This window comes from Balaenoptera borealis (genome assembly GCF_965194805.1).
Source record: "Balaenoptera borealis genome assembly, chromosome: 13".
Taxonomy (NCBI): domain Eukaryota; kingdom Metazoa; phylum Chordata; class Mammalia; order Artiodactyla; family Balaenopteridae; genus Balaenoptera; species Balaenoptera borealis.
Window position 1 is genome coordinate 37599295 of NC_138870.1, and position 17549 is coordinate 37616843.

Consider the following 17549-nt stretch of genomic DNA (forward strand, 5'->3'; position numbering starts at 1 on the left):
AAACTTATTCCTGGATCCCTTATATATAGATATATATTCCTGGATCCAGAAAAATTCAATCTGAACACATTCATTGGTTCAAAGGTCCTTGGAAGAACATAATCTTATTTTTTCCCTCTTTTCTTCTCACTGTTATGAGTTTTCTTTCTTTCAGAAGTCTATGGAAACCAGACTCTGAAAACCACCAGTATGCTCAGAGCCCTACAAAGACAACAGATTGGGAGTATGCAATTCCAGCCTTGCTTCTTCTTCCAGAAGGCATAAAATATCTAAATGATGAATATATACAAATATATGGATGTAGATTGTGAGTATGTGTGTGTATATACACACGCACAGGCACATACTATTTCTCACTCTCCTCATAAAAACAAATAAAATAGATTTTAGGGAGATTTAATATGAAATCCCAAATCTATATATGGGAGAAATATGTAGAAAAAACTTCAAATTAATACCCTTTTGGAGACTAAATTGCTAGTTACCATAGTAAATAATGCCCAATAAAAATAAACTTAGGATTTCCCTGGTGGCGCAGTGGTTAAGAATCTGCCTGCCAATACAGGTGACACAGGTTTGATCCCTGGTACGGGAAGATCCCACATGCCACTGAGCAACTAAGCCCATGTGCCACAACTACTCAGCCTGTGTTCTAGAGCCCGCGAGCCACAAATACTGAGTCTGTGCACCACAACTACTGAAGCCCACGCACCTAGAGCCTGTGCTCCGCAACAAGAAAGGCCACTGCAATGAGCAGCCCGCACACCACAACGAAGAGTAGCCCCCACTCGCCGCAACTAGAGAAAGCCCGCAAGCAGCAACGAAGACCCAACGCAGCCAAAAAAAAAAAATTTTTTTAAAGTAAAATAAACTTTATGCTCTGCTGAAATTTTAAATTAAATATAAAAAGGCTGCAGAAAAAATCGTTTATGATAAAACCAGGGAATATTGAGATACTTGAATTCACACATTCAATAAATATTACACATGCCAAAGTATTAAAACATTTATAAATGATCCTTTAGCTCAGCTCCTGTTAGGTTGTTCCCATAACAATGCGGAAGGGGTAGTTAAAATGCCACTTTACCACTTCTGTAGCTTGTGGGAGTCATATCCTATTCACTTCCTTTTTGTTTTCTTTAAAGAAGTCTCTAAACTAAAAGTGAATTTAATAATATCTTTATTTCCTTTTTCACCCTAGCACAAAACATATGACTAGGGCAATATTGGATTAACTCCTCTATTGGGCATCAATAAGTTAATTTTTTTCCTCCTGAGATTCTAGTGCATCAAAAACTTTAACATGTAATATCATAATGCCTCCTAAGATTGGGATTCTTTAAATTTTTATATCAAATTGTGAAGGACCAATTCTTGAAGATATTCCCAACCCTCACATACTCCCCTCCTTATGTATATCAGTCAAAGTCCTGGCAGGAAACAGATGGCACACTCGAGCTGGCTAATTAAAGACAGTTTAACAAAGGGACGATTTATAAAGATGCAATAGGAAATAGGGACAACAACAAGAAATCGATCAGGTACCTGAAAGGACAAAGCAGCCAGAGATGTTATTATCTCTAAGCCAGAAGAAGCAAACAGAAGTTATCAAAAACTGGAGGGGGTAGCTGAACAGAGAGGGTCACCTGTCAGGAGATGTCACATTCAGTAAGTGACACAGCTAATCATAGTAGTAACCTGGCAGGAAAGGAGCCAGCAGAATAAATATCCAAATGTCCTCTTTCTGATATCCTGCCGGTGGTCGCCACTGGTCAAACCGAATCAGAATCCAGAGGACAAGAGAACCTATTAATACAATGTATATAGGTCAGCCCCCAGGATATGAGGCAGGGTAAAAGGTGACTGAGAGGATCCAGAGAGGCAGAACAAAGGTATCCATCACCCATTCCCCTGCACTTCGGCATGTAATGTAGTGAAAATCACCTTTCAGTTTGGGAATAGCATGGTGGGAGTTTCTCATCAGCAGAACTAGAAAGCAGTTTGTATATTGAGGCATCTGTGGGGGAAAAGGAACACGTTATGCAGACACTCAGACATGTTATAAGGTAAGAGAAATATTTATTTAATTTTACACAAGAACGAGCTTATACTGAACAAATTCAACCAAATAATATTAAGTGCAGTAAAACAAGGAAATAAGGATGACATCTCTTGTTAGAAAATATTAAGTAACCATGCCTGTGCATTATTTTTATCATGACAATAACTCATTTCAGATTTCTTCTCAGAGTGTATACTGTACATATAACATGTTATAGCTTCTTTGCTTTGCTTCGGAAAACAGAATTCGTTCACTGCCTTACATTTTATTTTTTGCAGTGAAGAACTGAACTGATTTGTGAAGATTCTGATCTAGAGGAAAATTTTCTGCACCAGTGAAGCTAGAGCCTTCCAAAGCTCCCGTAAGCTCAGGCTTTACATCCAGAGGTCGTGATGTCATGGTGTGTATTTCACACCCATTCTTCTACATGCCGACGTCAGACGCAGTTGAGGTGGAATTCTGGTCTAGTTTTGCCCCAAGAAGTTTCCTTTTGTGATTTTCTCAAGCTCCACAAATTTCATAATCGAAAGTTTACTCAGCTATTAACAATGCTGCACTTCGCTGCACACAAATCATCCACTTCAACTTTTAATTTTTTTTGGTCTTTTTAATGAAAGAACATTCTTTAAAGAGAAATTTCCAGTGAGACAGTTAACTTCACAGTTCCTGAAGGCACTGTGGATCCACTGAGCAACAGATGTGGCCATTCTAGAGAAAACAGAGGGGGAAAAAAGCATGGTATTACTTTTTCAGCCATTAGTCAATACTCATCGATCGGTACACATAACATAACTGAATGTTTTGTTATTTATGTGCCCCTGAAAGTTCAATAGCTCAATCACTTTTCATGCCTCTACTGTTGCAGAACAAACTATGGCCAGTTATTTGTGGCAAATCATAAGCTAGCTTTATTTACCCCATGGCACTCTCTTAGCTCACATTTGTTGTTTTATTTACTCATTGACAAAATAAGCATTGAGTAAATCGAACCCGAGATATGCTGATGAATGAATAAAGCAGATATGGTCACTACCCTCATAGGACAGGGTTTATAGTTCCGGGGGGGAAAATTAATAAGCAAATGTACAATCAAAAATTGTGAAAAGTGCTAGAAAAGAAACAAACTAGTTGATGTCATGAGATTAATAAATGTCTGGCTACTTAGATTGGGTGGCCAGAGTAGACTTCTCTGTAGAAATGATGTTTAAACCAAGACCTCAAGACAGATCTGTGAAAAGGTAGGCCAAGAGCACAGGGAAGAGCATGAGTAAAAGGCTTTAAAGTGAAAAGAGTTTTGCATAGTTAAGAAACCTAAAAAGGTTTGGTCTGGGTGAGAATTTTAAGTTGGTGAAGAAAACAGTGTAGAGATGAGGCAGGAAAAATAGTCAAGGAAGAGCCAGATATGCATAATTAGTTTTTATAACAAAGTACCAAAAGAGTATGGTGTATTAGAGAAGAGGAAAAAAATTTGTATCTTGTTCTTTTGAATCCTTGGGCTCTTACTTTCTTCCACTGTCTAGCTAGTAATAATGAAAATGTTAGTATTGTTACCACAATCATAAGATGATAATACCCTTCTACTTTTTGAGTGCGTACTCTGTGTCAGATACTTTGCCAGGCACTTTAAATACGTTATCTAATTTCAACCTAAGAGCATTCCCAGTAGGATCACTATTAATAGTCATGTTTTTTTAGGTTCAGAAACTGAAGATCAGAAAGCTTAAATATCATGGCCCAAATCACAAAGCTAATATAATGGTACAGCTGGGATTAAAATTCAGGTTAGTCTGACTCTAAAACCCATCTTCTATTTGATATATTCTCTCAGATAATTGACTTTAGATGATTGAAAATGTATCAGACCTTAATATGATAAAACCAAAAGGGTCTGTTCATGTAAGATAAAACTTAAGAAAGGACTTTGGTACTTTAGCCTTTGTTGAAGCTTACCAAATGAGGGAAAAGCCAGTCTATATCCAAGAAGAATATTATCAATTTAACTTAATCCTCTTTCTTTTTAAATTGTTATTAAGCAGAGTTCTTACTCTGACAGCAAAAGAAGGTGACATCCATCTCTTGGATCTCTAGCTGCATTTTAAAGCTTTGTCATTATGTTCAGAGGCAGAGGTTTTCTGGCCATAACCTGGTCACATGATCTTCCCCAATCCATTGACCCAATGAAGGGAGGGGTGTACCAGTTCCTGAGAATATCAGTTTCTCAAATTGTATGGATTTTGAGCAGAAAGAGAGTTAGGGAATGTTTGGAGTATGAGTATGTTTTAGGAAGAGAAGGTATATTTTCCAAGTCTTCCAGTAGTGTTTTTCTTATTCCATATCAATTCTGCTATAGCAACATAAATGCTCTACAGACCATGTCATTGGAAGCTCCCCAATTAGGGAAACATAGTTCATACAAGAAAGATTGATAAAATATTCCACTGGGGTTCCTGTTTCAGTAATGGCAGAGTTACTTGTTTAAGACTATCAACTATCCCTCCTATGGATAACTATAAAGTTTGGACAAAATATAAAAACTATTTAAAGCAAAGTGACTAAAAGCAGGTAGACACTGGAGGAGTTTCAATCTTTAAAAGAAGGAAGAGGTACTATTTGAGATTCATTTTTACTTGGCATTTTCCCTTAGGGCACTCCCTAGTCTGTGAAGCTTAGGATAACTATAACTCAAGCAGAAAGCCACAATCTGATAGGGCCCACATGTCAGAAGGCAACATTTAGGGCTCTGTTGGGCTGCCAGAGTAGCTGGAAATTCAGGAGGAAATGTCTAGAAAGGAAGGAGTGAATCAGCATGTCAACTCCCCTCAAATCTGTGGCGGATCTTTGAATTGCAGAGGAGACTCTAAAGAGACAATCAGAGAGTCACAGCTTGAAGTTTGAAAGATTTGAGCAGATATTTCAGATGCTGCTCACTGTGGGTTTAAAATCTATGTCCTGCCAAGTTAGAAGGGACTGATAAAAAATTCAGGCTTTCCATTGAAAGCCCAAAAGGGCCATGATTAGGAAGAAAATGATGTCTCAAGATTAAGAGATTCACCCTAAAACTAAGGGTACACCTGGAATAGACCCACCTAACCAATGTAAAGCCCAGCCTTTCCAACTGCAAGATGACTGGCCAGTAACCTGCAATCTGCTAGAACAAAAATAGTCTTCAGAAGAAGCTAATAGAATGTAGGGTCTATACTATGTATTATCCACAATATCCAGTAAACCATAAACATTACTAGACATGTGAAGGAAAACAGAAAAAAGTGACTCCTCACCAAGAGAAAAACTAGTGAATAGAAATGACTCAAAGTTAATCCAGATGGTAAAGACTAGAAAGTAGCTATTACTAATACATACAAAGATGTAAAAAAAAAGGATGGTCATAATGAATGATAAAACATGGTAAGTTACAGCAGAGAAATGAAAGTATAAATAGAATTAAATAAAAATTCTGGAACTGAAAAGTGTAATATTCGAAATGAAAAATTCATTGGATGGGTTTAACAGCAGATTAGAGATGGCAGAAGAAATAGTCAATAAATTAAAAAAAAAAGAAATTATCCAATCTTTAAAAATAAGAGAAAAAGATTGAAATAACAATAGAACCTCAGTGACCTTCAGGATAATATTAAACCATATAATACATGTGTAATTGGAGTCCCAGAAGAATAGGAGGGAAATAATGTGGCAGACCAAATATCCGAAGAAACAATGGCCAAATTTTTCTCAAATTTGGTGAAAAAAATCTACTTAGATACTCAAAAAGCCCATCAAACACCAAAGAGGACAAAAAAAAAAAAAAAAATCATACTTAAGTTCATCATAGTCAAAATTCTAAAAACCAAAGATAAAGAAAGAATCATGAAAGGAGACAGAGGAGAAAAAAAAGACATATTACATATAAGGGAACAAAAGTACAAATGATAGCTGAATCCTCATCAGAAATGATAGAAACTAGAAAACAGTAGAGTACCACCTTTAAAGTGCTGGGACAAATCTGTCAATCCTGAATTCTATATTTAGTTAAATATCCTTCAAAAATAAGACATTTTCAAATAAATGTAAGTTGAGAGAATTTGTGGCCAGTATATCTGCAATATGGAAAATGCTAAAGGAAGTTATTCAAGATAAAGGGAAATAACACTAGATGGAGATTAACATGTGTGAGAAGAAATGAAGAGCACAAGAAATGGTAAATATGTGGATAATTATAAATATAAAATAAGTATAAAATTTAAAATATAGCATTTTTTCTTCTATTAATTTGCTTCAAAGATATTTGACTTATTAAAGCAAAAATACTGATAGTAATACAGATTTTTAGAGTTTATAGTATACATAGTTATAAATATATGATTATTATAGTGCAAAGGTTAGGGGAACGGGATTATATTGTTCCAAAGTTCTTACATTTTATATGAATTAGTATAATATTAAATCTTATTATACTGTAATAAATGAATGATATATGTTACAACTCCTATACCAACAACTAAACTAAAACAATCATAAAAAGAGTTCTAGTGAAGAATTCAAAAGAATAAGTAAAATTGAATAATATAAAAAATATTAACAAACAAAAAGAAGGAAGGAATAGATGATTAAGAATACAAAAAATAGATGGAACAAGTAGAAAACAAATGGCAAAATGGTGGCCCAAAATCCACCAATGTCAAAAACAATATTAAATGTAAATAGACTAACACTTCAATTAAAAGACAGAGATTGTCACACTGGATAAAAAAGTAAGAACTATTTATACATTATCTATAAAAAATGCACTTTAAATATAAAACCATAGATAGGTTGAAAGTGGATGAATCAAAACAATATACTGTGTGGCTACAAATGTACCAGACAATGGACTTCCCTGGTGGTGCAGTGGATAAGCCTCCATGATCCCAATGCAGGGGGCCTGGGTTCAATCCCTGGTGAAGGAACTAGATCCCACATGCATGCTGCAACTAAGAGTTTGCATGCCACAACTAAGGAGCCTGCCTGCCACAACTAAGGACCCCACGTGTTGCAACTAAGGAGCTGGCAAGCCACAATTAAGGAGCCTGCCAGCTGCAACTAAGACCCGGTGCAACTAAATAAATAAATGAATATTAAAAAAAAAAAAAGTACCAGTCAAAATTGACTTCAAGTCTAGAAGCCTTGCTAGAGATGTGGAGGGACATTACATAATGATAAACTGGTCAATTCACCATTAGATATAAAAGAATACATACTGTGTGATCCATTTATATGAAAATTTTAAATAGGAAAATAAATTTACTATAATGAAATAAAATTGAGGTTTCCTATGAGAAGTAGGTATTGTCTGGAAGGGGACAAAAAGGTACTTGCTAGATTGTTGGAAATAGTCTATATTTTGATTCATCAAGCTTATAAAATTATATACAAAATAACTATGCATTTCACCTTAACAAACATTATCTTGATAAAAACTAGAATAAAAGGTGACCCACTGAAACTTAGTCAGGTTGCTAGGAATAGTAACCACCTACTGTCATAACTAATTATAAAATCTATTTTTATGTAGTAACACAGTAAGTTTCCTTAACACCTTGTTATTTCTGGCTATATTTATTGGTAAAGAAGTCATCATCACTCTTTGCATGGTAAACTCTATAACATTAAGATTAGAAGACAGATGACTTTCAGCTTTCAGTAAAATGTTTATACATGATATATATAATGCATAATATATTTTACTCTTATTTATATTTAAGATATTTATTATTTACTTATCAATCACTATATGGTATTAATATATTAATATGTTTATAAATTATACATACTATAATATAATAAATATATGTAATTATATATTCATATATAATATGTGGCTATAAATAATCTATATAAAAATTAATAATTTTAAATCCCACTATTATCAATATTTTAGTATGTCCTAATAGAATTCACTTCATATTCCTTTATTTTCAACCTTCTTGTAATCAAAGTGCATATGTAATCACACATAGTATTTTTGTCTTAATTTTCATTATAAGCATTGTTAGTACATGAATAATTGAATAATGCAGTCATATAATTACATATTATATAATTATGACATAATGTTATATGTTACAGAGTTCCCATAATTTATTTAACCCATTTTTCCTTTGCTGGATATTTTGATTTCTTCGTTGATTCTGTGTGCCAATTAATGTTGAGGTTAATATTACGATGCATATAGTTTGCTCCACATTTTAGATTATTTCTTTAGGTTGGATTCTCAGACCCAGGATTAGTAGGATCTTCTGGATATTTCTGTGGGGATGGGGAGTGGGCAAAGAGATGTATGTATGGTTCTTGACATGTATTTTTCAATGTCACTAACATTGCATAAGAATTACAATTCCAGTACACCTCTGTCAGCATTGGAAATTATTGTGAAATATTTTTTTAGCATAGTATGTGAAAATAATAATTCATTATGTTAGTTTATATTTAAGTGTCAATTATTTAAAACACTGATTTCCTCTTTTTTGATAGCTGTATTCTTTAGTAAATTGTTTATTCATCCTTTGTTGATTTATTTATGGGGAAATAAGTATTTTAAAATTAATTTTCATATATTTTTAATCTAATAAATCATATCTGTTGAAAATATTTTTCTAGTTTCTAGTTGTGATCTTCTATTTTGCTAATTTTGTTTATCTACAGAAGCTCTAAATTTTCTTTGAGGTAGATTTTATCACTTTTAAATTAGAAAAGGCATCTTCCTTCAAGAATTTTGATAAATATTTGATTACTTATCTTTGCTTTGATTTATTTTTAATATCTAGCACTTTTTCCACATGGAATTTGTTTTGATACATAATATAACAGTATATACAACTTACATCCTTCAAACTGCTGTCCAGTCATTCCAGTATTTATAGAATAATCCTTTCTTCCTCTTTTGATTTGCGAAGCTCTCCTGATCATATATTAAAGTATTCATTATAATATTGCTCATTTATGGGGTATTTCTTTCCATAGATAGACTTAGTTATCTATTCTAATTTTAGCACAGATGTCCACTTTCCAAACTTTAAGTTTATGGTTTCTAATAGATGAAGGCAACATTTAGAAAGTTAGGAGATTCATCCTCATAAAACTATTCTTTTCCATACCTCAATTATCTCAGTATTACATCTAGAGTCTCCCCAGGAGTTAAAAGTGGCCCTCTGGCTTCCAATTTCCCAAGTGTCCCACTCAGTGATAATTTATTAAAGGGAATGACCCTCTAATACCTCCTCCCTTTTTATTTCTCAACTGGGTACATCCCTCTTTATCATCTGGAGCTCAAAACATAATTGCCTGAAAGCTCTCTGACCCATCATAAAGGTGTGTAGTCTCTATTAGATTTAGGAAAGACAAAATTATTAATTCTTTTTTGATGCAAGAATTCAACTTCTAAGTGGAGGAAACATTTTTTTTTTTAACGTAAGCAAATTACATTTGAAGACATCTTTAAAAAGGGAAGGGAAACTCTTAACTCTATTTCTCCCAGCTAACTCTTAATTCCTCAGGAAGTAAAACTGGTTCATGCATTGTACAGCCTCTTAGCACAGTGCAACTTTCCTTTAGAGCATCCATCAGAGTTTGTAATGTTGTCTTTATCTGTTTCATGACTTAATTAATGTTTCTATACTCCACTACCTACAATAATAATAGTCAACATTTATTGAGCGCTTACTCTGAATGCATATGAAATGTGTAGGAAACTTTGTGTGGATCTTCTCACTTAATTCTTATAGCAACTTTCTCAAGTAGGTACTATAATTATTTCTAGGTAAGTAATATTATTATTCCCATTTTTAGATGAGAAAAATGGAGCCACAGAGAGATTAATAAATATCCCTTGAGGTGACATTGCTAGTGAGATTGACCAGGTTTTCAATCCAGGTAGCCGGATTCCAGATGCCACATTCTTCACCTCTAGGCCAGCGCTTTCCAATACAATATTCTGCAATGATAGAAAGGTTCTCTGTATGTGCTATCTAATACGATAGCCACTAGCACGTGTGAGCATTTGAAATGTAGCTTGTGTGACTGAGGAGTTGGATTTTTAACTTAATTTCAATGAATTTAAATAGCCATGTGTGGTTACTGCCTACTGTACTGGACAGCAGAGCTCTAGAAGCTGCTGGGCAAAAATTTCCAGGAACGATTGTACCCATTTTTGCTTATCATTCTACCCCAGTTCTGGCACAATGTCCCACATAATTTGTATATATTGACTAAAACAAATAACTCAGAAGCGGTAGGATGGGGAGATGATAAGCAAAAACGGTGCTCTGAAAGCACCAAATTGTGAAGGATGCTCACCTCCAATGAAATCTCTCAAGCCTGTTTGGCATAAGTTTCATTTTTAAAATAGCACAAAATAAACATAATAAGATGAGTATTAGGGATTCATTTGGTAACATTGAGGATATTCTTATAACTCATACTTAATAAGAAGGGAAAAGGGAAATGGCATCAAATAGTAACCTCTGAGAATCGGCACTTATCTGACAAGAAATGAATTTAATGTCAAAATACACTTTCTGGACTATATTTCTACCATGAGCCAAAAAATCCTAGTAGTTGTTTGTAAGATGGTGAATGACAAGCTCATTCACACTCTTTTCCCCAGAAAACACTCTAATGTTTTTCTGCCTATTACTGAATGTATCTTTCTTGTTGGAAGTATCTGTCTGAGCTATATCTGGTATTTTACATTCTATCACCCGGTATATGTATTTGTTGTCATTGCTCAGAACAATAATCTAACAGTTAGATTAAGAGTGTAAAGAGACTCAACTCTATTTGGTAATTAAATGTCAGAAAGTATTTCCCTATTGGTCATGAATGCTGAAGTTTCTAGATAATGCACCATTAAATGTACTCAAATGCACTCATATCAAATGTATATAGGGAGGATGGGAGGGAGGCTCAAGAGGGAGGGGATATGGGAACATATGTATGCATGTGGCTGATTCACTTTGGTGTACAACAGAAACTAACACAGTATTGTGAAGCAATTATACTCCAATAAAGCTCTATTTTAAAAAATGTATATTAAAGCAGCACTGAATATACATTATTAGTAACTTTTAGTAGTAAAAGTAACTTCCAAATGTGCTAATGCACTTTTAGAAAACTGCATTAAATGTTCCCCCAAAAAGCTGTGCTTGATTGACAAGCTGTGCTTGATTAAATTGCAATAATTGAAAGAGCTAGAAATTTTGGTTTGAAATAGATAATAATAGCATCTCAAAACTTAAAGCATTTCACATTTCTTTGTCCTGTTACATCAAGCCACTCTAGTAAGAAATTTGTACTATATGAATCTGAATGAAATTGCTCTATTGAAAAAAAAAATTTAAATGGAAATGCTCACTTAAAGAACCAGAGCAGTTATAGATATTTGACTGTGCTATTGTGGGAAAAATCTGACATCTTTGCTTTCTTGTTGTTGTTAAGCTTTCCAGATTATTTACTTAGTTCTAGTGTTGATTCTAAAATTTTGACTATGAAGTACAATGACCATGAAATCAAATGTTTGTAGGAACAATAATCAAAGTAGAATGTTTTCAACTTTGTCACCATCTGTGAATTCTATATACTCTGTCTACATTACCAGTATTTCTATTCTCAGTGAAGTAAAAGGCACAATGCTCTATTTTCCTATGAGAATAAAAAGAAAAATCTTTATAATGATTTTTCTCCAGCCGTAGGAATAAAATATGGTAAACAACAGATCTTAAATTTTTCAACTCAATGTAACTCACCACCACAAACCAAGAAATATGCCCGTTTTTGCCATATTGATTTTCACTTTGGAAAACGTAATATGTTCACTTTGTTGATATATCTTATCTCATAAAAGGACTAGATAAAAATCAATAAAATAATATTGTCTTCTATCATGAAAGAAACATGAAGTTTGGTGTTGTATTCTTTTATTTTAAGATGTGTACAGTTAGATGCTTTAGGGCAATTTATGTAGGTTCTTTCTGTTCTGGTGATATTAGTAACCCATCATTCTGGTTTCTGACCAAGCACCTCCTTCTCCCTGAATATGCATTAGAGGATGCACAGGACAGTCAGCCTTGGCACTAATAAAGCTGAGTGGCCCTCCTCCCATCTCTGTTTGAACAGTAAATAGGAAAGAATATGCTTCCCATTGGCCAGCTTAAGCACATTAGTATCTGTGAATCCTGGGTGCAGCTGGCCAGGTGCTCCCTACTTGAATATAATGAATGGGCTTTACCTTGCACTGGCAGAGAGTACACTCAGTGCCATGTTTGATCCAAGAGGACCCAGTGAAGCGAACCACATTCATCTCGTCCAGGCAAGTTTTGGTGATGTCATTACGGATGGTGTCGGCCTGGCAAGGGTCGGTGACACAGCGCGGGCAGCACTCATTCTCTGGGAAGACACTGAATTCACACTCCACCTCTGGGCAAGGCAGGGGCCAACAATCAACTTCCCCTTGCTATAAGGAAAGCAGATGAACAAGGGCAAAGGGAGGAGGAGGGAGGGAGCACATTGTTTACCGAATAGTCAATTTATTTGCTGGACATTTATACTCAGACCTTCACAGCTATGAATCTTGCAGGGAATCCACAAAAGCCCTATCAGAGAAATGAGACCTATACTGCAGATGGATTATAAAACAGTCTTCAGGGGTTAAACAAGAACAACAATAAAGGAAAGCAAAAACTCTTTCTCTTAAAACAAACAAATTTGCATGCCCTTCTCTTTCCCATGACAAAGGAGAATTGTTTACTACAGAAGAGGTTTTTACTTAGTTTCTGCTTATGAGATGCTTTTTTCATTTTTACGATCTTTTCCCCCTACCTTCTCATTTATTCCCTTCTGCAAAAACAAAGTTTTGTCCACTGACAAAAAAGTAAACTGAAATATGAAGGAAATTTGACAGTTTTTCTTTGTTCATTTATACATTTCTCAGTGTAGGGACTTTGGAAAAAACAAAACAGAACAAAACTAGGAGCTGATTTCAGTCATTTTTATTCCACATGAGAAAATTATGTGAATTGGATCTTTTTAAAATTTAGTTCCCACCTGTTTCCTATTTTCTTCATAATTCTGAGTCTCATGGTCTTGGAGATGAAAGCGGCCTTCAGGCACAGAAACTGACCTTGCTCTTTTAATTGATTTTTGGGTTGAAAGTATAAAAAGGAAGCAATAAAAAAGCATTGCCTTAAAAATGTCTTCACACAAATAGAAAGGAAACTAGTCCTAACTTTAAAAGTAGCATCTGTGAAACTTTCTTCTATAAAGACATATAGACCAATTTTCCTTTTTATTTACACCACTAGAAAGAAATAAGAAATTTGGTTAAATGAAAAAATGATTGGTATTTTCTTTATCGTCTTCATTTTCTTTTTAACCTATTGTTTCCAGTAGAAGTTTCATAAATATATACATTTAATTCTAAGATTCTAGTAAGTATTTATTGCATATCCATATTATGTGTAAAACAGAGTGCCCACCAGAACAGCATTGACAGTAATAATCTTTAGAAAGAAAAAAAAGTGTGTGTTTTTTTTGTTTTTGTTTTCTTACATCTAAGCATAATTGATAGAAATGGATTAACAAAAGGTCTACTGGAAAAAGTGATTTTTTTTTTGAATGCCATTATTCTGTTCATAACTGTCTCTAAGTAAACCTAAGCTGAGTGGGATTAGGGAAGCCAGGAGAGCCTTTTCTTCTTTTGAGTTCTGGAGGTAGCCCTGAAAGACTGACATGACATGGTGTACCACATCTACCCCCAGATATTCCTTCTCAGGTCCTGAATGCATAACCATCACCTTATCATCCTAACCAGGTTCACTTTTTGTAACTCCCAACACTATGGCCAGGTACTGAGTATCGGTGCAGGGGGCAGGGCAAGGTTGCTTTACGATTTCAATTCTGGGATTAAACGTTTCCCTGAACTTCACATAGCTGAACTTACCAAGCAGCGGCACTGCTGGCAATTCTGGACCCAGGTGTCACCACTGTTGTACAAGGTTTCCCCATTTTGATGGAGGCACTGACTGCTCAGCCTTGGGTCACATTCGGGGCAGCAGAAAAGATCAACCGTGGGATTCTCACAGTCACAGACCATCCGTCGACACATTACAAATCCATTCTGTATGACAAGGGAAAAAAAGCAGTTACCAGAAACCTCCATTTCTCAATATACTAACATCATATGTATGTGTGTATCTGTGTGTGTGTACATGTGTATATACGCACACATATATACATTTTATATATATTACATGCTATGTCTATAATCTCAGATGTTGATTTGGAAGTTGAGATGATTCACACTGTTTACCCAATATAACTGATTTTCTTTAAAATTCCATTTTGTAGCTAACACCCAGAAAATACTTAAGCTGGAGAACATTCAATTTTCTTTCCACACATTACTCTTTAAATGACTTGACTGGAAAGAAAATTTTCAGAAATAACCAGTTAAAATGATAACCACTGCATGGCTCTTATGTGTAAATAAATTGTGTATGTATATATAAATATACATTTACTTGTTTATTAATATAGTAATTTGAATACTAACTAAATTTTGTTTTGTGTGAGGGCTTGTATGTTTATATTTGGTAGCTAGTCAACAAGTTTTACATATTATTAAGTTTCTAGAATATTTTAACCTTATGATTTGTACAAGCTGTTATCAATTTCTTTAATAATAGTTGAGTCCTTGGTATTATTCATTTAACTATAATTTAAATGTCTATTATCAACTGGGTACACATAACAGAACACCTCTCTAAAACTGAAATATAACCCAAATAGATATTTTTCACTTGCAGGCCATAGCATATTCATTATGGTTTCATTTATACATTCATTCAAATATGATATTGCGACTATAGAAACATTAGCATAGTTAGAAACAAAATTTTACCATATGAATAAATAAACACATTGTGGCATTTCCATACAATGGAATACTATTCAGTAATAAAAAGGAATGGGTTATTGATACGTGTAATGAATATAAATGAATGTCAAAACATAATGCTGAGAGAAAGAAGTCAGACACAAAAGAGTATGGACAGTCTTCCCTTGGTATCCCTGGGGGATTGGTTTGAGGCCTCCCGTGGATACCAAAATCCGTGGATGCTCAAGTCCCTTATATTAAATGGCATAGTATTTGCATATAACCTATGCACACCCTCCGGTTTACTTTAAATTATCTCTAGATTACTTATAACATCTAATACAATGTAAATATTATGTAAACAGTTGCTGGTGTGGGGGAAATTAAAGTTTTGCTTTTTGGAACTTTCTGGAATTTTTTTTTTCCCAAATATTTTTGATCCACAGTTGGTTGAATCCATGGATGGGGACCCTGCAGATACAGAAGGCCAACTGTGTTATATGATTCCATTTATATGAGGCTCTAGAAAATACAAATCTAATCTATAGAAACTGGAAGCAGTGTTTGCTTGAGGCTAGGGCTATGGGACTAAGAAAGGACCGAGGCAACATTTTGGGTAGGTAAAAATGTTCTGTTATATTAACTGAGTGATGGTTAAATGGGCGTATGAATTTGTCTAAGTTCATCAAGCTGTACACTTGAAATATATGCAAATTACACCTCGATAAAAATGGTTACAATGTTTTGTTTATACTAACCTGACACGAGCACACAGAGCACCGGTCATTTTCCAACACCCAAATCTGACCATTGTGCTTAACTTTTCCATCATGGATGCAGTCCCCTGTGCAGTTCTTTCCGTGAGGACATCGGCAATCATATCCACCATCCAAGTTAAAGCAAATGGTATCATTGGCACAGCTGTGCCTCCCGGTCCCACACTCGTCAATATCTACAGCCAAGAAAAGGCAGCAGGCAATGTGCTTAGAATATGCTCCGTTTTAAACAACTGCAATCAGGCAAGTTGTCTCCTGACATAAAGCATTCAACTGGAAATTAATTTTCATCTTACTGGCATGCATTTCCTATTAATGCTGACTAAAGCAATGTTAATGATCTAGGGATTTCACACAAAAATATTATCATGCTTGATTTCAAACACCAAATAACCTTGGCTAGATTTTTAACTTTTATATCTCTGTAAATACCATTAGGCTTTATGAAACATTTATATTTTTTGAAAGTTAAGAATAGGACTCAATGTTTCAAACACAAACAGTTTGGCAGTGGAAATTCTAAAAGTGCCTATTTTTTTTTTAATTGGGGAAATCATCCTCAGTGTTAAAATGGTGCTTACACAAAATCCTTTCTTAGTGGGAAATGAAATGTCATGGAAGACCTGAGGCATTTTTATTCAGTTTCAAGCCCTGTTCTCACAGCTATGTCACCCATATGTAACCTCTGTCCAGTGTTCTGCCCAGGTGTTCTTCCCTTAACAGTCCAGGCATTTTCACACTGTCCTTACACCCTGCGTCTCACCCATGGAAGGGCAAGTGACCATAAGCAATTACCATCTCTCGCACAAAGAATCCCCCAGTTCTTAACTTTTCCATTTCAGATCGTTTCATCTCCTGCTTGACTCAGTTGGCAACTTCTCATTCTTCACCTGACCTCACCCATTCCATGGCAATCACAACCTAAAGCATTTTCATACAGATGAAAAGCAAACATATGTTGACCCACAGATCAGGTCCATATGAAGATATGAGATTCATTTTATTTATCCCCATCATTTAAAGGTCACAAGCCAAAATACATTTCAGGGATACTGTATGAGTGGCAGTAAGGAGTTATTTCCTTTTTCACCTGAGTAAAGGTCAAGAAAGAAAGAATTAAATCACAGCAGGAAAAGTGGGTTAGAGAGAGGATGGAATATATAGCTTTTAACTAGGGGAACTGTACACTGATTTCCCTTCAAAATTATAGAGTTTAGTAACTATCTTCCTTAAATGGTTTGATTTCAACATTGTTGGAGACATGCACTGGTCAAGATTATATTTTAGCCACATTTAAATTCTTAAATACTTAAATTCTGTCATATATGCTTTCCTGAAAATAAGTTACATGATTACTTCTCTCTATGTACTTTGATTTTTATTAGTTCCCATATCAATAAAACCAATGAATTGAGATGACAGCTGAAAAGGTTTCTATTATAACTACAGTAAACTTTATTATAGCTTGATTTGTCAAGGATAATACTGCTTAAAATTAAAAACTATGATCAAAAAAATAACTCTTAGCTAGCATGAGGATATATTAAAATTTTAAAAAATACATTGATATATATATATATATGTATACATACATATATATCAGATGAGAAAAAATTTTTCTCTTGGTAATAGAAATGAATTTTGTAAAACACGTCTATATTTGTTCTAATCCGAATAATAAGATGTCTTTGATGAGTTGATATTTGTCTCCCATTAAGTATTTTTGTAATTAGCAATTATAGTAAGCAAGAAAATCATTAACCATAGTTGTTTGGTCTCTTTGACAACAATCTCTACAAATACCTCT

At 34.5% G+C, this 17549-nt stretch overlaps 1 protein-coding gene across 2 annotated transcripts in view; it reads right to left on the reverse strand.

Moving 5' to 3' along the window:
• Positions 1-766: 766 nt before the first annotated feature.
• The window catches only part of NELL2 (neural EGFL like 2), a 363845-nt gene continuing 347062 nt past the window's right edge, over positions 767-17549 (reverse strand). For both annotated transcript variants that reach the window (XM_082349392.1, XM_082349391.1), the window contains exons 18-21: positions 15725-15918; positions 14031-14207; positions 12321-12545; positions 767-2770 (exon numbers count right to left, since the gene is read on the reverse strand). In XM_082349392.1, coding sequence (XP_082205518.1) covers positions 2720-2770; positions 12321-12545; positions 14031-14207; positions 15725-15918 — 647 coding nt within the window. In that variant the 3' untranslated portion in view covers positions 767-2719. The remainder of the gene's footprint in view (positions 2771-12320; positions 12546-14030; positions 14208-15724; positions 15919-17549) is intronic.